We start from the raw sequence: 21,627 nt of genomic DNA, 5'->3' as shown, positions 1-21,627 counted from the left end.
GGCCCCTTCCTCTTCTTTCCTGGTGGTGGAGGCCCCTTCCCCTTCTTCGATGGAGGTGTGGTATCCTTACCACCACGAGAATGTGGTGCTACCACGGTCCCCGTGGACTGTTTGGCTGAGATGTGGGCTGTGTCCTTGGTACCCTGCCCATACGGGCAGGATGAGGGGGGGTAGGGAAGAGGTCAAATTGGGAAAGGAAAAGCTTTTTAGGGATGGTGGGGCGGGAGGAGTAATGGGAGTGGAGGATGAGGGAGTGGTTGTTGGAGGTGTATGTCTTCTGGACTTGGGTGTAGGTGCGTGGGCAATGTGCTGTAGTGAGGTGGATGGCTGTTGGGTGTGTGAGTGCTTGTGTTTGTGTCTTTAGGAGGGGGGGCAGACAGGGTGGGAGAGGACAGACGGGACGCGTACATGGCTGTTGTGAGGTGTCTGCCAGTGAGGTGTGTGTTCTGCTTGGTGTGGTGATTCTGGTAGTGGATGTTGATTTAGTGCATGCAGGTGTGAGTGTGGACGTGACTGGGAGGGAGGTGGGGGAGACAGTGGAGGCAGTGGATGTTGTGGTGTCTGCAACTGTATGGTGTTTGTGTGAGTGCTTGTGGGATGAAGTGTGGTGCTTGTGTTTGCCTGTGCCACTCTTGGGTGTTGTCTTGTGTGCATGCTCGTCTGTATGTGTGCCTGGGATGGGTTGGGGTTGAGGAGAAGGGGCCTGGGAAGTGGCAGTTGAATTGGGGACGACAGAAACAGGGACTATAGATGCCATCAGAGAGGAGGCCAGAGCCTGAATCGATCTCTGTTGGGCCGCCAATCCACTGTGAATGCCCTCCAGGAATGCATTGCATTGCTGCATCAGGGATGCCAGCCCCAGGATGGCATTCACAATGGTTGACTGCCCTACAGAGATGGATCTCAGGAGGTCAATAGCCTCCTCACTGTGGGCAGCAGGACTGACTGGGGCAGGGCCTGAGCTGCCTGGGGTGAAGGAGATGCCCACCCTCCTCGGTGAGCGGGCACAGGAAACTCGCTGAGGGGCTACTGGGAGGGCGGTGTCAGTACGGGGGTGGCGGCTGTACCTGCAGCTGGGGTGGTCACAGAGGTGTCCGCCACCACCAGGGAGCTCCCATCGGAGGAGGTATTAGAGTCTGTGTTGTCTCCTCCAGTCTCCACTGTGCTGCTCCCCTCGCCCTCCGTCCCACTGGTTCCCTCAGCGTCAATAGACTCTGCTTCCAGGGTCCTGCGGATGCAGCTCCCTCTGTCACCAGTGCCCCTGCTCCTCTGCCAGATGATGCTAATGCACACAAGGACAGGATGCAAAACAAGAAAGGGAGGTGGAGACAAAGGATACACTTGGTCATTGACTGCACCAACACCACCATTGGCATGCACATCACCGTCCCACACAGGGAACATGTTTAAGCTGCATTGCACTACCAGTAATATGGCTAGTCACTAAGGCAAGATGAGGACCACAAACCGTCAACTGCAGCACACCTGGGACCCACAATGCCCTGCCTGAAATGGACTACTAACAAGCTAAGTTTCCTGTATTTGCCATGCAACCATTATCCTTCAGTTGACCCATGCTGCAGTGTCTGGCCTGGCCTGGCCTTAGGGGCACCCACTAACACACTTCCACCACGCGGATACCACCTATTATAGACCTGACAGCCTTAGGGTGGTCACCCTAACTTTTTGCCTGCCTCCCTCCACTTTTTGGACACTGTTTTTGCTGGTTTTTAGACTCTGCACACCTTACCCCTGCTAACCAGTGCTAAAGTGCATAGGCTCTCTCCCTTTAAACATGGTAACATTGGATCATACCCAATTGGACTACTTAATGTACTTATAAGTCCCTAGTACAGTACACTTTATGTGCCCAGGGCCTGTAGATTAAATGCTACTAGTGGGCCTGCAGCACTGATAGTGCCACCCACTTAAGTAACCCCTTAACCTTGTCTCAGGCCTGCCATTGCAAGGCCTGTGTGTGCAGTTTCACTGCCAATTCAACTTGGATTTAAAAGTACTTGCCAAGCCTAAAACACCCCTTTTTCTACATATAAGACACCCCTAAGGTATGCCCTAGGTAAACCATAGGGAGGGTGCTGTGTAGGCAAAAGGCAGGACATGTACCTATGTAGTTTACATGTCCTGGTAGTGTAAAAGTCCTAAATTCGTTTTTACACTGCTGTGAGGCCTACTCCCTTCACAGCCTAACATTGGGGCTGCCCTCCTACATTGTTTGAGTGGTAGCTGCCGATCTGAAAGGAGTAGGAAAGTCATATTTAGTATGGACAGAATGGTGATATAAAATCCTACTGACTGGTGAAGCTGGATTTAATATTACTATTTTAGAAATGCCACTTTTAGAAAAGTAGAATTCTCTGCACTCAAGCCTTTCTGTGCGTTACAATCCACGTCTGGCTGGGCTTAGTTGATAGATCCTTGTGCATTCACTCAGACACACCCCAAACACAGGACACTCAGCCTCACTTGCATACATTTGCATTTTGAATGGGTCTTCCTGGGCTGGGAGGGTGGAGGGCCTGCTCTCACAAAGGACTGCCACACCCCTTGCTGGGTCCCTGGCAGACAGGATTGAACTGAAAGGGGACCTGGTGCACTTCTAAGCTACTCTTTGAAGTCTCCCCCACTTCAAAGGCACATTTGGGTATATAAACAGGGCCTCTGCCCCTTCCAACTCAGACACTTCCTGGAGAAGAAACTTGTAACCAGAACCTGCATCCTGCCAAGAAGAACTGCCTGGCTGCCCAAAGGACTCACCTGACTGCTTTCTGTGAAGGACTACTGCCTTGCTGTTGCCCTGCTGCCTTGCTGCTCTGTGGCTGATATGAAGAAGTGCTGTCCAAGGGCTTGGCTAGAGCTTTCTTCCTGTTCCCTGAAGTCTCAGGACCAAAAAGACTTCATCTCTTTAAGAAGGACTCCTTGTGTGGCGAAATCCGATACACAGCCTGCCAGAAACGACGCAGAGCCTGCACCGTGCTGAATTTTTCACAGCACGCCGAACCGGAACGGCACAGCCTGACTTCGCAACGAGAAGATCGACGCCACGCCAGCATAACGACTGGAAATTCTACACACGGCCCACTGGATCGACGCATAGCCGAGCCGGAACAACACAGCCCGACTTTCAGAGGAATCGATGCAGCGCTTGCCGTGCAGTAGAAAATTTGACGCAACGCCCACGGCATCAACGCAGCTCCTGTGACTTCGTCCTGCTAGCACAGGAAATCCATGCATCGTCCTGGCGACTGAAAACCCCGCAACCCGAAGAGGATCCACGGCCGAGCACCGGAAATCGATGCACATCCATCCCAGCGTGGAAACTACACGACGCATTGCAGTGTGCGGCCCGAGAAATCGATGCACACCCCTTTGTTTCCACGCTTCTCCTCCTCTATGGCCCTTTGTGTAGATTTTTCACGCGAACCAGGTACTTTGTGCTTGAAAGGGACTTTGTTTGCTTTAAAAAGACTTAAGCCACTTTATATCACTTTTCAGTTATATCTCCATGTTTACTTATTGCATCTTTGATCGTATTGAGCTGCATTTATCCAGATAAATATTATATATTTTTCTAAATACTGTGTGGTGTATTTTTGTGGTGCTATATGGTGGTATTGTATGATTTCTTGTACAAATACTTTACACATTGCCTTCTAGGTTAAGCCTGACTGCTCAGTGCCAAGCTACCAGAGGGTGGGCACAGGATAATTTGGATTGTGTGTGACTTACCCTGACTAGAGCAAGGCTCCTTGCTTGGACAGGGGGTAACCTGACTTCCAACCAAAGACCCCATTTCTAACACCATCCCACCAGCCAAAATATGTAATGAAACCCACTATACTCACCTCCTTGTGGCTGCTGTGATTCCCTCAAGCACCCATCCAGCCCAGGGTAGGCCACTGCCAGTATGTGGGCCATTAGGGGGGTCAAGGTCTGACGCGGACCCCTTCCTCGTTGGGAGGCCATCCCCAGCTGGACCTCTGCGGTATTCCATGCCCAGCGTCTCAGGTCCTCCCACCATTTCTGACAGTGGGTGCTCCGCCTGCCATAGACCCCCAGGGTCTGCACGTCCTTGCTGATGGCATGCCATAATCCCTTCTTTTGATGGGCGCTGACCTGCAGAGGTAATACAGACAGGAGAACTCCATTAAACAAACAGCCCAGCCTGTCATACACATGGCCCACCATACCTGATTCCATCACCGTTGGCACACACATAGGCCAGCTCACAACATGTACACCTCCAACAGACAATCCCCCCACCAACCCTTACACGATGCCTTAACACACATCTCCATGCATCCATGCCACATGCATCATGGCCAAAGTGTACTCACCTGTTGGCCTAGAGGCCCATACAGCTGTCCGTACTGGGGTAGAAGCCCATCCACCAGTCGCTCCAACTCCTCCGAAGTGAAGGCTGGGGCCCTTTCCCCAGTCACACGGACCATGGTAGTTTCCAGACACAGGTCACAGCAGCACACGCAGTGTAGGTCTTCTCCCTTTAAACATCAGGAAACAAGTGAGGAATCAGATATAAAATAGTGGTCAAGTCTGCGGCGGTGTACACCGTCACCATCGGCGTACATCCCCATTGGCCACTGTACTCCACAGGGCCCAATATTATCCAATGAGGAATTACATGGCGGTGCAAGACCACCTACCGCTACGACGCTCAACGGTGGCGGAATTATCTCACTTCCACCTGTCCCTACATACAGGACAGGCGGTCGCCATTTCAGGGGGGGAACAGGCCTATCGACAATTATTGCGTCACAGGTTAAATAGGCACATACTTCAACATTTACACTGTCCCAATGCATAAGTCAACCATGTTGACTGATGTTGTGGTTTAGTTGTTCAAATTGTGACAGCCTACTCACTCTTGTGTCCCTTAGATACCTACCGCTGCAGATGAATAGGAGGTGGAGACATACCCCGTGTACATACTCCTTGTGGACTTAGCTATACTGGAGGACAGGCACATTATACTCACCTATAGACTGGACAGGGCCACAATCACAGAGCTGTGTGCCGAGTTGGATCCTGACTTGATCTCATCTATCCGTCATCCGACAGGTATCAGTGCTCCATTTCCTGGTGACAGGTTCTTTCCAAGTGACAGTGGGCTTGTTAGCAGGAATGTCACAGCCAATGTTCTCTATCGTGCTGGCAAGAGTGTTGTCTGCTCTGGGAAAACACATGTGCAGCTACATAGCTTTCCCCCAGGTGGAAGATCCTGTGAAGGCCGGATTGTATGCAATGGTACATATCCCGAATATTATTGGGGAGATTGACGGGACACCTATTGCATTTGTCCCCCCACTGCCAGAATGAACAGGTGTACAGGAATCGTAAGAGTTTCCACTCCATGAATGTGCAGATGGTGTGCCTGGCGTACCAGTACATCTCTCATGTCAGTGCTAAGTATCCTGGGTCGGTGAATGATGCCTTTGTCCCGAGGAATAGCAGCATCCCAAATGTGATGGCCCAACTGCAGAGGCACAGGGTGTGGCTAATAGGTGAGCCTTGGTCTCCACCCACTGTATGTTAGAGTATCCCTCTGGTATAGGATAGTGTGTGGCTAAATGTTGTCCCTCAATACCTGCAGGTGACTCTGGCTATAAAAACTATTGTGGCTGCTGACCCCTGTGAGGAATGCCAGAACAAGGGCTGAAGAATGTTATATTAAGGCACATGGGCGAACCAGATGAATCATCGAGAGAACCTTCGGCCTCCTGAAGGCCAGATTCAGGTGCCTCCATCTGACATGTGGATCCATGTGCTTCTCACCCGAGAAGGTCTGCCAGATAGTAGTGGCATGCTGCATGCTGCACAATCTGGCCCTCAGATGCCATGTACCTTTTCTGCAGGAGGAGGAGATTGGAGATGCCCCTGTGGCTGCAGTAGACCCTGATGACAGTGAGGATGAAGAGGCGGTAGATGAGGATGAGGACAAAAGAACCACAGTTATCCGTCAGTTCTTCCAATGACACACAGGTGAGTCAGTGCAACTTATCATTTCTATGACTATTGGTGTATTATGTGTGGCTGTGGCATGATGACATTACCCATGTTTTACCTCTACTTACTGTCACCTATGGATTATCATTTTACAGATATTGGTGCAATGACAACTGTGTACTGATGTGCTGACTACAGCCAGCTACAGATCATTATTTCAATGCTCTCACACTGTACAGTTCATTTGCAACTGATGTAACTGTTTCCATTAATACACTGTTTCAACACATGACATACAAGTATTTGAGTTGTGTTCAAGAATGTGTATTGTAGTGCTAAGAAATTGAGGGGAAAGTGCAATGGAATGGGGTGATGATGGAGGAAAGTCCAGGGTATTGTTCCAGTCTGTTTGTAGCACAGGTGAAGTGGCTAAGTGGCCATAGAAAGGGGAGCAAAGGCAGTTCAAGGTGGACAAGGTGACAGGGTGGGACACAAGGGGGACAATCAGGAGAGTCTCATTTCCTGGCGGTGGTCTTGGCAATTGCCTCTGGCTTATGTCTGGGTTGCAGGGAACGTTTGTGGGGTGGTTCACCTTCTGCAGGGGGAGGGGTGCTGGAGGCCTGTGGGTCCTGTGGCGGGCCTCGTGGCCACTAACAGCAGTGGAAGTGGAGGGCTGTTCAGTTGACTGGCTAGTGGTAGGGGCCCGCTGGTGTGCTGTTGCCTCCCTCATGATGTTAGCCATGCCTGCCAGCATCCCTGCTATGTAGATCAGGGTGATGTTGATGGCCTGCAAGCCTCTGCTGATACTGCCACTCCTGCAGCCGCCAGTTCTCCTGCACGTTGTCAAGGACCTGGCCTATCGTATCCTGGGAATGTTGGTAGGCTCCCAGGATCTCGGAGAGCGCCTCCTGGAGAGTTGGTTCCCTGGTCCTGTCCTCCCCCTGGCGCACAGCAGTCCTCCCAGTGTCCCTGTTGGCCTGTGCCTCTGTCTCGTGAACGGTGTGGCCACTGCCACTGACCCCAGGTCCCTGATTGTCTTGGGTATGAGGTGTGGCCTGGGGTCCCTGTACAGGTGGGCACACAGTTGTTTGACGTGTCCTGGGGACAGAGGTGTGGGTACGCTGGGTAGGTTCTGTGGTGTTGGATCCTGATGGGGGAGGCTCTGTGGTGGTCTGTGAGTGGGCTTGGGTAACCTGCTGTCCAGTGGTCCCTGATGGGCCAGGTAGGTCATCCAGATCCTGAAGTCCAGAGTTACTGTCATCACTGAGGGCAACTTCTGTTGGGGGACTGGATAGTCGTGGCACCTCCTCTCCTCTGAGATTGGCTGGGCACCTGTGGGGATGTAAGTGATGTATTATGCTTCATGCCTGTGACATATTGTCCATCCCTAGCTTCCCCTCTATCATTGCTGTTGCTCTGCCACCTTTGAATGTGTGTGGTGATCTTTTGTGGGATAGTTAGTTCCCCTATGCTGTGCATGCTTTGGGGATGGGTGTCCATGCAGGGCTGGGAGGGCTGTCCATGCATTTGTATAGCATGCAGGGCCTGGCATTGTGGTTAGTCAAATATGTAGGTGCAGTGTGTGGGATGGAGTGGAGTGTTGGGAGTGAGGTTGAGGAGGTGTAATGACATGCAGGTATGGAGGGTGATAAGTGTTAAATGTTGACTTGCCAGTGTCCAGTCCTCCGGCTACTCCAGCGAGTCCCTAAGGATGCAGTATTGCCAGTGCCTGCTCCTTCCATGCTGTGAACTGTGGGGGAGGAGGTGGAGGTCCACCGCCAGTCCTCTGTATGGCGAGCTGGTGCCTTGCTGCAATGGAACTTACCTTCCCCGTAGGTCATTCCACCTCTTCCTGATGTCGTCCCTTGTTCTTGGGTGCTGTCCCACTGCATTGACCCTGTCCACGATTCTCCGCCATAGCTCCACCTTCCTTGCAATTGATATCTGCTGTACCTGTGCTCCAAACAGCTGTGGCTCTACCCTGACAATTTCCTCCACCTTGACCCTTAACTCCTCCTCAGTGAAACGTGGGTGCCTTTGTGGTGCCATGGGTGTTGTGTGGTGTGTGTTGGTGAGAGTGTGTTGGGTAATGTGGTGGGGTGTGTGATGTGGAGTGCGTGAGGGTTGCATGGGTGTGAGTGGTGTGTGAGTCTAGTTGTCTCTGTGCTGTTCGTGTCAATCTCCTGCCAGTAATTGTTGTTGGTAAAGGGTTGCAGGTAATGTGGGTTTGTGTTTTATAGTGGTGTGGGTGTGGTGTGGGTATGAGTGTCAGGTGTGTGTTTTTCGTATTGGCCAATGTAGTGTTGTTTTGTATATGGGTGTCCATACTGGTATGGACAACCGGTGAATGTCCGCCGTGGTGATTTATGGGTCATAATGTGATGGGTGTTGTTTTGTTGGCATAACGGTATGGGTTTTGGGACTGCCAGTTTAGCACTGACCTCTGGGCTGACGGATTTGTTTATGTGGCTGTATTCTGTTGGATTGGTGTGTGTGTGTGTCATAATATGGTGAATGGATATTTTCCACCGCTTCGGTATGTTGGCGACCGTCAGAGTGGCGGTAGGAGGCATTTACCGCCAATGTCATAATGAGGGCCTAAGTATTCTAGCAAAGTCAATTGAAACAACACATTTATGGCAACAAACTCTTGGCAGTTAACTGTTGAATCAATTACTTTTGGGTTTCAGACTAGGATTAAATACAAAGATTTCCTTGCTCCAGGTAGCTAATAATACCTTACACATTTTGGGCTCATGCCATTTGTGTTTTCTTAGTCTCCTTGACCTTTTGGCTGCCTTCGATACAATCACACTATCTCGATAATACACTGCCTTATCTCAAGGTGGGAGAATCATTGCATTTCATGCAATATATGACTACATTTTAAGGTCAGTATGTAATTATTGTTCTTGGTTCTTCTTACACTTACCACCAGGGTAGATATAGGTGGAGTTAAGAATAGCAACTTGTCTTCACATCCACGTTCCCAACCTAACTATGCAGTATTCACAGGGTCTTATTTGGTGTTTTGTGGTCAGGGAAATCCATCTTTAACGTGGTGGATGTCCCACAAAAATAAAATGTTCTCATTTGACGCCAAATAAATGTTTGTACTTACACATCAATATCATTATTCCAGTAGTCGTATGCCAGCTGCTCCTAATTGTGATGCTCATATTCTTAAAGTGAAGATCTTCATGTAATGTATAATTCCTTTCCTATTTCCAGAAAGAGGCGAATTCATTTACCAGGGGACAATCCTGATGATCTTCGGCAGCATCTGAGTTGCAAAGGGCCATCCAGTCTTTCTGAGTTCCTTTCCAAATTCAATATTTTCATGCCTGTAGTCGCGTAAGTTGGATCTGTAGTTTGTTGACTGAATCATTTTTCTTTCTCAATCCAGTAGTCTTTATGAATGTATGTAGGGGTATCTACATAGTTCAGCATAGATACAAAGCAGTAGTGCCATGTTCACAAATGAGGATACATGAGAAGGAAGCCACGGTGATGGTGGAAGCAGAGCAAGGGATAGGGGAGAGGTGTGTTAGGTACAGCATGAGAGGAGCAGCCTTGTAAGTAAAGAGTGTCTTCAGACACGGTCTACCATAATAGGAGAATGAGGTGTTAACATAAGTGAAGAAGGTGGGTATCTTACTTTATCTGAATTTGAATTCAATTTCAGGAGTCTTGTTAAGGAGCAAAAGGCTTGGGGTTGTTTTTATCCGGCTCTTTCTAGTGTCAATCTTAGATGAAGCGTGACTCATAAAACTTTTTTTGTGTTGTTTTGTTGGTTTTCCAGTTAACCAAAATGTGTGATTGTCAAGAATAATCTGTACATCATTGCAGACTTGCCCTTGTAGTAGAAACCAGGATTACGAGCAGTCTGTAAAGGAAGAAGTTGTGAAGTGACAAGAGGCTAATTCTCTGATTTAGACCATACTGTTCTGAAAGTGGAGCAGAAAAAAGTCAATGAATGTGAATGCCAGATCCCTTTTCTTCTGCATGGCATTACAGTATTTTTTCAGGCCAGAGATTACAGAAAGGTGTGACACTAATAATCCACACCACCCAGTAATATTCACAAATGTCTGTAAAAGCCTTTTGATGCAGAAATAACTGGCTAGTACAAAATCCTTGACAATTATTCCCCAATTTTTCATCCCATTATGTAAATATGGCCCTAAATAGTTCCTGATTAAGGACAGTAGCTCCACCACCTTTATCTAGTAATTCTTTCAGCTGCATCATGTTAATAGTAAGCGTATTTACACTTTTTCCAATAGCTCGTTGTCACAAAGTGGGATATTAGATATAATCCTGTCCCACTGATATACCTCCATAAAAAAATTGTTGTCCAGAGATTTTCAATTTCGATTTGTGTTTTTGGACCATCAGAGAGGTAATTTAGTTTAGGTAGATATCGCTTATCAGGCCAAATTTTTCTGGACAACATTTTTAAAAATGGCGGATGTGTTGCAGTGATGATGTAATATTTCAGGAACCTATGTGCTTCATTTTGGTGTCAAACTATAGGTTTTGATGATCAAGTAGTGTTATAAAGACAGAAAATAGCTCCTCAGAGCTACCCTTCTGCCATTTTCCAAAATGGTAGCTATAATAGAGGGAGAAGGGATATTTATAGAAATGTAACAAATAATAATGTTTTTAATCCTATTATGTATTCACTAAACAATGTTTATGATCTGAATATGAACAAAATAATGTTTAGCACTCCTGTTTCTGACACATATTCATAGTTCACTTAATTTGTTTGTTTCAGCAATAGTTCATGGCACATTTGCAGTATGCTGAACATTTGAGAAGAGCATATCGACAGAGACATCTTTTTTAGCACAGGTTTTATAAGTACATGTAGGTTCTGTGGTGAGAGGCTTTAGAAATCTTTTAGCACCCCGTCAATATCTCTCCAACCATCTTCATACGGAACGTTCTGTACATATTCATGATCCAAAATATTTACACATCTTCGGATCAAGAAGAACGATCTTTTGACTCGTCCTTGCAAACAATGTGATGTCTGTGGAAGGTCACTTAGTGGGACTGATATCTTGAACTCACTGTACTAAAGATTGTCAAATGTGTGACAGTCAGAACTCATTTTAAACACACACACACTAGGTTTTTTTCTATGTCTTTAAAGTAAAGTCACATTCTTTTACTGTCTCAGAAAATCCTTTTAGAAACTTCACAGGTTCAGCAGTTAAAGCTCCAAGCTTTGTTCCAATTTTACTCATAGTGTTAGCACCCATAAGAATGTGTGCTGTGATAAGAACACTGGGCACCTCTGGGTGAAGTTTCTTGTAAAGAATACGAAGCAAGATTAAGTAGCTTTTCTCTCCTGTTTCATAACATATCCATAATTCTGCCAATCCTTGACTTAACAATATTGCAACTAATCTAAGTAGTACAATAATAACATCTTTGTCATTTGACAGTACAATGACTCGATTGGAACCATTTCAAACAGTGCACACAACATGTGGCACAACACAAAGGTCAGCTTCCTCCAATTTGCTGTTACGTTCTTGAACAATATGGCGTGTACCTTTTGAATATATCTCTGCAGGCACCAACTCCTCTTTGACAATAATTCCACTTGCAATAATTGGAAATTCACTGTTCACTGAAGCATCAGCAATTTTTTGGCAAATTAACATCTACAATTTCATCTCATTTCATGTTGACAAGAATTTATCAAGTTGGAAAGGGATAGGTGTAAAATATTTGATGCTTGCAAGGTTAGTTGTTTCACTTGTAGACATTCATGTGATTCTCTCGCATTCTTTGACAGGTAGTTCAAGATAACTGTCAAAGCCAAATGTGCAGTTCTTGCAAGGTGCACACTGACTTTGATATCTGTAGAACAATCTGAACGACCAGTCCAGAGTTTTGCATGGATGAAATCTTGACCATTTGCAATTGTGACATATAGTTCACAACAACAGCAGTTTTCAATGAGAACACCTTTTCGAACTGAAATTCTTCAGGTGAAAGTTTTTTTTTTTAGCTTTGTGCTTCACTCATTTGGTTGCAGCAACATCATCAAATAAACTGTTTATTGTAAGAAGATCATGCAACAGAATGTCCTTGATAAATACAATTCACCCCGTACTTTTGCTACATCCATCTGTCTATGTGCTTTCTAAAGTTGTTTTTTTGTAATCTTTTTTTTGTGGCTCGTTTGACGAAAGTCTTACTATGGCAATTAAAGCGTGGAAGTTTAGCTTTAGTGATTGTCAAAGAGCTTTTTCTCTTTCATTACAAATCTTTCCTGCTTCAGTTCTAAGGTATAGTTTTGATCCATGTTCCAGGACATCTAATAGCCGTGTCCTTATATTGTTATCCATATATCGTTTGGTCACAAAGTTGTGTAGTCGCCCAGACTCAGTCATTTAAATCCTTGCTGCTAAATGAAATGAAGAAGGCTGTCAACATGTTTATTAAAACGTTCCCACAAGTTCATGGTGAGGAACAGTTTGAGAATGGCCCATTAAGTTTGGATTTGTAAAAACTATTATAAATACATACATACATACATACATACATTTGTCATCTTTCTCAAACCACTGCAACTATAAATTCATAGTGAACTAGCTGCCACTGGGGAACATATTTACTTTTGTGTGTCTGACCAACAATTCCCATGGAGCTTTTTTGTGATCTCTGGGTCGTCTATTCCAGGCTCATATCTGGAGCCGCAGCATTGAACCTTCCCTCCCTGTCTTTATCACAGAATGTCTTTGGATTAATTTTCAGTAGAGGTATGGTTTTTCTTCCTCTAGTGTCTTCACTCTTTCCAAATACCTGGACCTATATCTCAGGTAGTTTATGCAGTAAAATTTTCAAACCACAGTAACCAGTGACTCTACAGTCTTCACATGCAGCTCCCAATCACCTTTCTGATCAGCATGTACCAAGTTTGCACTAGAACTATTATGTGTAAAACTTTTCCCAGTTCTTGCAAAGTTCAGATTTTTCTTCACATGCCTTGACAAACTCTACAAACTTGTTTTTCAGGTTTTCTGATTTTGAACTGAGTGTATTGAACATTGCCTGGCTTTTCATTATGCCTTTTGAATAAAGTGCATCCTATGCCTTGTTCACTTCTGAGATAAGATATGTAAAACCAAATTTGTCATTCCTGTTCCAGAAAGCATTCCAATGCAATGTTTCTATAGCCTCAGATATGATAAGCATACCTTGTAACGAATGAACATATGAGTTCTGCTCAATACTGACTGAATAGTTTTGCATCCAAAGGTTTCAGTCTCAATAGATGCATCATTTGTGCCACATCTGGTGAGATAACTTCCTGCACACCACAACACAATGTTTGTCTTGTGAAAAACTCCCATCAGTGGATAAAGATCATCAAATTCTTACTGGATTGGTCTTAAAAATATCAGCTGCAAGTCTTCATGCTGAGAATGAACATTTTGGATTTTTTTTAGAGCTGTGTATTCTGTTGCGTAGTATGTGACTGCAGGTGGCATTACTGGTAAAACCCCAACCTTCTTCAGTGGGACGGTATTCTGAGAGAGCAGAGCACAAATTCCAGCCTGGAGTATCCTTCAGTCTACACCGAATAAGCAATATGAAAAATTCAGTTACATCAGCATTCATGGACTGTGGCATGAGGTAGAAGAAGATCGATGTCCTCAGTCACTTTGAAACTTTCTGGTAGACTGGGATGTGTTCATCGCTTGTAGTGATTTTGCACACGTTGGCAAGGCATTTGGGTTATAAGTTTACAGCTTTGTTTGTTTATTCCTACAGCTGACACAGCTTGTTTTCCAGCAGCTACTTCATTGGTACAGTCTTGAAAAAGCAACATGCATGTTACAGACAAAGAAGAGCTGTCTTCAAAATCAAAATTATCAAGAGCAGCAATTGTAAGTCCTTTTTGTAAAGTGACTTGGAAGTGGTATGCTGCTGGATTCACAAGATTTTACAGCATGATCTGCTAACAAGTTCCTGCTCTATTCTATATCATTATAAGTTGTTGATACACCAATCCTATTAATTGAAGAGATTAGCTCTCTACTCTTGCACTTGTCATAGACTGCATGGGCAGTCATCATCTGTAGTGGAATTTTCTTTTTGCCACAAAGTAATTAATGAAACATGATTTGGAAAAGACAATACATTTGCCCATCATAAGCCTGTCAGTTTGTGGGATTGCCTTTCACTTCTTCTCTTATATCTTCAACATCATCATCAATGTTGTCCACTTCTGTCCGAACTCAGGAACTTTAGTTTGTAATAATTTTGCTTTGCTGATATTAAACAATGATATAAAAAATGTTAAGAAAACATCAGGCATTCTTGTTTACTCCCATGATTTGTGGAGCTCTGGGTCATTACAAACTTTGTAATTTCATCCAAAATCAAAATCTTTCAGGACGTTTCTTAAAATGGTTCCTGCTGATTTTACTGCATCCTGTGATCTTATTTTGGCAGCGGGAACTTCAGGAGTCAAATCATGTGAGAACACCACAAGTGACTCATTCTTTTTGTTAGATTGACAAAATCAAATTCTGTCATTGAACATTCTTACCGGAAAAATCTTAATTTCATTATTATGGATCAATACAGTTTCTTCAATGTTGATCATTATTTCTCTGATATCACTGAGTGTGGACCCATAGCTAGCACTCAAGACTCACTCAAACTTCATTTGCTTTTTCAAGAGTGCAATCCTAACTGAAGGTTACTCAGAGCTCATTGTACTTTCATATTTTCTAATGTATGCATTTTGGGTAAGCATACCAGTCCACTGCAAATACATTCACCTCGCTGTTTAGATCATCTTCTCGGCTGAAAACGTGAAAGAAACCACCTGCGGATAAAAACATGTTTTCTTTTTGAGACTCACATGTTCTGTACTTTATTCTTTCATCGATCACTTTGGCCCTTGTTCTGGCTAAACCACAAATATCTCATTGAAGATCCTCTGCTTTCTGATCAGTTGTTAGAGGTGCATGAGCGGTAGCCATCAATCTTATAAGTGGAAGGGCATTAGGCTTGGTTCTCGTTGATTTCTCAGATGACTCAGATTCTTGTTGAGATTCACTGGTTTCTTCTTTTTTTTTATTTTTACAAATTTTCCAGGTTTATTTCCACTGCATATGACTTGTAGCACTTGTTGTTACAATGCAAAAGTATTTGATCCTCTTCACCCATCACTTTCAATCTTTTGTGAACTTCGTCTTGCCGTATTTCTGCAGCATCTCAAACTCTCTTCTGCCCAGCCGCAGTTGATGTTAGCTTTTCTTTCAGATCACTTTGGCATATGACACACTCTTCTTTGTTGAAGAAGTCCTCAGAGTTTGTAGTTAGTGTTTCTGTTAGGGGGGAAAAGATCCTCTGCTACCACATCATTCACTCATGTTTACAAATTTGAATCAACTGAAAACCTGAAACAAAAACAATATTAAAACAAATTACCAATATGATGGCTAAAACACATCATTATAGAACTGCCATTTTGGAAAATTGTGGAAGAGTTTCCCTATCTATAAGACTACTTGACCTGCAAAACCTGTTTTGACACCAAAATGAAGTATATAGTTCTCATGGTTCCTGAAATATTGCATCATCATTGCAGCATATCCCCTATTTATAAAAATGGCATCCGGAAAGAATCAGCCAAGATTAGTAATGTCTATCCAAGTTAAATGACTTCTCTAATGAAACAAAAATACAAATCACAAATGAAAATCGCTGAACATCTGCTGTTTTTTCCATTACATTGATTCCTCTGTGATGTTAAGTCTACTTCTAGTGTGACGTAGCAAACAATTGGTAAATTTACTGTTTAATCTCCTCAGGGGTGACCGTGAAGCAATCAAAAGAATAGCCTACGAATTTGTTGAAATAAAAGCCAAAGAAGGAGTCATTTATGTGGAGGTCAGATATAGCCCTCACCTATTGGCAAACTGCAAAGTGGACCCCATTCCCTGGGGACAGATGGAGTAAGTAATTTCAAAACTTGGCAGACCTTCATTGTTTAATATGTTGTTTGTCATTTTCTAACAAATATTTCACTTTTGAAGGTAGTGATTTTCAAAATGAATCATTTAGAATTCTTTCATGGTTGTATAATCAAGGTGAAAAAAGTCTTGGGTTGCTTGTGATTCAGTTCAGGGAGGGCCTGACCTGAAAATGTGGACTCTATTGTTCCTACTGGAGCAAGGACAAAACGGATTTGCATATGGCTGTGTCCAAACTGAGGTGGTATGGTGAGCAAAATAGCAATGGGTTGGAATGCTATTCTGAGTGGCTGCTAGTGATTTGACAAATAGCAGGTATTCCACCATCACCTTTTATGTGTTTGAATAATGTCTTCATATTGCATAGACAATAGCAAGATCCTCCATCACGTTATCTAATCAATGGATGAAGGAAATGTGGTAAAGTGCCTAAGCTGCAGCCCTTTCAATAGGGGTTTCAAATCGTGGCTCCTGCAGTTAAAAGAAAATTGAATAATTAAAGGCAAATCACTTACTTACCCCTCTCTAAAAAGATAAATATGTGAATTTACAGTTGATATTCACAATCTTGTATTAATCTCCTAACACTACAAGTGACATACTCCCCAGTTAGGTTTCCATTATATAACTTCTACTGTGCCACAGCTGTAAGGGGCACTAGACAGGGTTTCTTTACATGGCAGAGGGCTGTTGGGACCTTATCCAGTGGTTTAAGCAAAGAGTATGTGGTGAAAGCCACTGCTGGCGCCTCTTTGGCTCTACAAGTAGGCTGCTGTCTCAATGTCACAGGACTGGCTGTCATTATGCTCCCTTGCTTGCAGTCCTTAGCTAATTGGGGGCTGGCATCAGAATTGTGCCAGAATCAACTTAAGATGCAGTGTCTGTTGGAGGTGTGGTCAAGATGGGGACAGGACGGATGAACGGTAAAGAGCTCTAGGTGACTCACTTGCCCGATGTCATCCTGGAGACTGATGACCCCATGTGATTGCTGTGGAGTCACCATAAAGGTCTCAGGGACAAAAGGGACTGGGCTACTGTGGTGATCTTTAATAGTCCCCGTGGCCGCGGTGGTACCTTTGACCAGGACGCAGCAGGGCCTCATGTGATTCCACAATACCACATGCTAGAGCCGGGGTGAGCCTCAGATTGGCAGGCCAGCAGCAGACACAGGCAGTGTCTTCTCTCCCATGCAGGTGTGCAGACAAGCTGTACTGGGCGCCTGCATTGTGCTGCCTACCAAAGTGGATGACAGAGTCTGATTTCTGCTGCTCTTGGCCATTGTGGTTGGTCCTGGGTCGTTGGACCCCTGACAGATTGAGCCGTATAGCTTCAGCCTTATTGGCCCCCATGCTGGGGAAAATGGATTGCACCCCGTTGACTGAGAGGGGCGCACCTGTTGCTGCTTTGGCCCCCAGCACCATGCCACTTGTCTGTGGGGTGGACAAGAGACCGTAACAGTCCTCCCCTATCTGAACTCTGTCTGCATGGTCGGCCTTGGGAAGTTGGGCTCTTGTTACGATGGACCTCCTGGAGTTAGGCTGTATTGCCCCCGGCTAAAGTGGAAAGATGAAGCGCCGTCCGCCTGAGTGGAGCACACTTTCCAGGGTGGACATATTGGTGATTTCCTTGGTGTCATGACTGAGGGACCAGGCTGGGGAACCTGCATTTCTGATAAAGTTGCACATGTGTTTCTGATAAAGTTGCACAGGTGGAGTTTTCCAGGGCCTCTGACTGCAGTTGAAAACTTGTCCACACCTCCTTGGACTGCAACCTCTTCTGCGTGAACCGTCTAATCGGGAGGGTGTGTGAGTACTGTGTGTGACATCCTTAAGGTGTTTCTTGGGGGCTTCACTCCTAAAGTGATACCTTGGCATTCTTCCTTGTTTGGACTCTTCACTGACCTGTGTTATTCTGTTGGAACCTACCTTCTTCCCCATGGTCAAGCAGGGTAGTTTAAAGAGAGACATGGAGGGGTGTCACACCACCCACAGGATGCTGTGGTGCCGTGAGCTGCGGTTGCCGCTGGGTCAGCTAATGGGCCCACATCTGTAGACAGGTTTGATGAGCTTTTGGGGGCCATTAGGAATGTCAAGGTTACATTGCATTGACAATTGAAATGAGATTGCTTAGGGCCGGCCTGGCCAAGTTGCTGTCACGTACTGCACTGGACTTCTCACCTCTGGATTTCGGATTGGCGAATACACCAAGTCTTCTATAAGTCCTGGATACTCCCAGATAAGGGCGACCCCTTCTAGTAGCCACGGTGCCGCTTGACAGGCTACGCCAAAGCAGACCGTACCCTCCAGAAGGAGTCCCAGAGCGAAAAAAAACCAACACTGGGGAAAAAAACTCTAACAGGAACTCCTGAAGGAAAACAAGAAACAACAGGACTTGACAACAGGAAACAAAAATAGGCAATATCCAGGGTAAAAGGCAGGAACAAGGAACAGGCAAAAATATCCCAAGGCAAAAGCAGGAACAAAGAACAGGCAAAAATATCCCAAGGCAAAAGCAGGAATAAAGAACAGGCAAAAATCTCCCAAGGCAAAAAGCAGGAACAAAGAACAGGAGCGAACAGCACAACCAGAAGGAAGTGTTTGCAACGCAAGGAGGAACATGACTGACTGACTTATATACTGAGAAAAGGGAAGTGACATCACAGGAAAGGGAAGTAACACCATTTTGGATTGGGAAAAGCCCATAGACCAGTATAGGAAAAAGGAAGTAGTATAAAGAAAAACAGGGCATGCTGGGACAAAAACACGAAGAAGACAAGATGGACACAACATGGATAGAGACAGGCAAAAGGACCAACAAAAAACCCACCACCAACAACAAAAGAAGAAAAAAGGCTACAAGTAAGTGTAGCGCGACCGGAAGCGAAATATATGCTTCCCAGAAAGCATAGTCAAAAAACGCGGGGAACAGCGCTCCGAATATCGGTAGCGCGTTCTACCTGCGAGGACAGAAAGAGACGCTGCGTCAGAGCGCGGCGTTACAGTTGCGAGATATGGGGGAATCAGCGTGTTTGTGTCCCCCCTCCCCCTTGTGTCTTGTGTCTCGCAGGATATATTCTTGCTGAGAAGGTGTGGTTGTTCCAGAGGCTGGAGGAACTGCCCAGAGTTTTGGAAACCTGAACTATTGAGAGTCTCTGAAGAATTGGTCGAACTGTAACTTAGGCTGTAAGGGACAATAAGGGACATAACAAAAAATAGGCATCAAGCAAATCAGATCATCTGACAATTTACAACTTACAAAGTATGGCCCCACTGGATTCTGTGACCGGAATCAGCCACTCAAGCACCTGCAAGTGCCAGTTAAGTGCCAGTTAAGTGCTAGACATGTGACAGCAGGCCGTGCTAACTGCCTGAGTTCGGTTGCAATGAGGTAAGAAAAAACTGGGATTAGTGCACAAGCCAACTGTTAGAAATGGGGTCTTTGGTTGACAGTCAGGTTACCCCCGTTCAAGCAAGACCCTCGCTCTAGTCAGGGTAAAAGAGAATCACCCTCAGCTAACCCCTGCTTACCCCCCCTTGGTAGCTTGGCAGAGCAGTAGGCTTAACTTCAGAGTGCTAGGTGTAAATTATTTGTACCAACACACACACTAACTTAATGAAAACACTACAAAATGACACCACACAGGTTTAGAAAAATAGCAAATATTTATCTAAACAAAACAAGACCAAAATGACAAAAATCCACCATACACAAGTCAAGTTATCAATAAAAATGGAAGAAGAGTCTTTAAGTAGTTTTAAACACACATTAACGCTGTCAGCGTGAAAAAGTACCTTGGGCGTGTCAAAAATAACCCCGCACCGGCGAGTGCGCGTCAAAAAGGGCTTGCGATGCGTTGATTCCACTGACGATCGGGACTGTGTGTCATTTCTCCTTTCACCAGATCAGGGCACGTAGTTTCTTCTCTCCACAGGAGATTGATGCGTTGATCCGGTCAGCACTCTTGGGTCCGGGCAGGCTTTGTGTTGTTTTTCCACGCACTGCGGTACGTACGGCGGAAATCCAGCCACACGATGATCCGAAAACCCCGCAGTGCGGGTTGTGATCTCCCAGCCTCCATCAGTGATGTTGCGCGTCATTTCTCCTGCTCCATGCGTTGATTCTTCGTCGCATTTCCTGCGAGCGTCATTTCTCAGCTGCGGAGCTGGCAGCGCGTCATTTCTTCAGCCGCAGATCGGAGTTGCGTCGATCTTTTCCGCGCACAGTGTTACGTGTGTGGATTTCCTTGTCTTTAGGCTGCCAGCTTCTCCTTTCAGGGTCCCAGGAACTGGATGGACACCACAGGGCAGAGTAGGAGTCTTTGCTATCCCTGAGACTTCAAACAACAGGAGGCAAGCTCTAAATCAAGCCCTTGGAGATTTCTTCTCAAGATGGAAGGCACACAAAGTCCAGTCTTTGCCCTCTTACTCTGGCAGAAGCATCAACTGCTGGATAGCTCCACAGAGCACAGTCACAGGCAGGACAGCTGTTCTTCCTCAGCTCTTCTCCAGGCAGAAGTTCCTCTTGTTTCCAGAAGGCTTTCTAAAATCTGTGGCTTTTGGGTGCCCTTCTTATACCTAATTTCTTCTTTGAAGTAGGCCTACTTCAAAGTAAAGTCTCTTTTGAATGTGAAATCCTGCCTCGCCCAGGCCAGGCCCCAGACACTCACAAGGGGGTTGGAGACTGCATTGTGTGAGGGCAGGCACAGCCCTTTCAGGTGTGAGTGACCACTCCTCCCCTCCCTCCTAGCACAGATGGCTCATCAGAATATGCAGGTTACACCCCAGCTCCCTTTGTGTCACTGTCTAGTGTGAGGTGCAACCAGCCCAAATATCAAACTGACCCAGACAGGCAACCCACAAACAGACAGAGTCACAGAAATGGTGTAAGCAAGAAAAAGCCAACTTTCTAAAAGTGGCATTTTCAAACACACAATCTCAAAATCAACTTTACTAAAAGATGTATTTTTACATTGTGAGCTCAGAGACCCCAAACTCCACATGTCCATCCACTCCCAAAGGGAATCTACACTTTAATCAGATATAAAGGTAGCCCCCATGTTAACCTATGAGAGGGACAGGCCTTCAACAGTGAAAAACGAATTTAGCAATATTTCACTGTCATGACATATAAAACACAATACTATGGGGGGTGATTCTCACCCTGGCGGGCGGCGGAGGCCGCCCGCCAGAGTTCCCCCATCAAAATACCACTCCGCGGTCGAAAGACCGCTGAGGGTATTTTGGGATTTGCCCTGGGCTGGCGGGCTACCGCCAAAAGGCCGCCCGCCAGCCCAGGGCAAATCATCCTTCCCACGAGGACGCCGGCTCAGAATTGAGCCGGCGGAGTGGGAAGGTGTGACGGGTGCAGTGGCACCCGTCGCGTATTTCAGTGTCTGCATAGCAGACACTGAAATACAAAGTGGGGCCCTCTTACGGGGGCCCCTGCAGTGCCCATGCCATTGGCATGGGCACTGCAGGGGCCCCCAGGGGCCCCGCGGCACCCCCTACCGCCATCCTGTTCAGGATGGCGGTAGGGGGTGTCAGAATCCCCATGGCGGCGGAGCGCGCTCCGCCGCCATGGAGGATTCTAAAGGGCAGCGGAAAACCGGCGGGAGACCGCCGGTTTTCCG

The 21,627-nt window shown here is 45.9% G+C and overlaps 1 protein-coding gene across 5 annotated transcripts in view; it reads left to right on the top strand.

The window, feature by feature from the left end:
• LOC138247224 (adenosine deaminase-like) overlaps positions 1-21,627 on the top strand; it is a 206,377-nt gene that overhangs the window by 74,939 nt on the left and 109,811 nt on the right. For all 5 annotated transcript variants that reach the window (XM_069201957.1, XM_069201960.1, XM_069201956.1 and 2 more), the window contains 2 exons: positions 9,214-9,336; positions 15,837-15,980. In XM_069201957.1, the coding sequence (XP_069058058.1) occupies positions 9,214-9,336; positions 15,837-15,980 (267 nt within the window). The remainder of the gene's footprint in view (positions 1-9,213; positions 9,337-15,836; positions 15,981-21,627) is intronic.

The sequence above is a fragment of the Pleurodeles waltl genome, chromosome 7 (assembly GCF_031143425.1).
Source record: "Pleurodeles waltl isolate 20211129_DDA chromosome 7, aPleWal1.hap1.20221129, whole genome shotgun sequence".
NCBI lineage: Eukaryota > Metazoa > Chordata > Amphibia > Caudata > Salamandridae > Pleurodeles > Pleurodeles waltl.
This window is presented reverse-complemented; position numbering and strand designations above follow the sequence as displayed.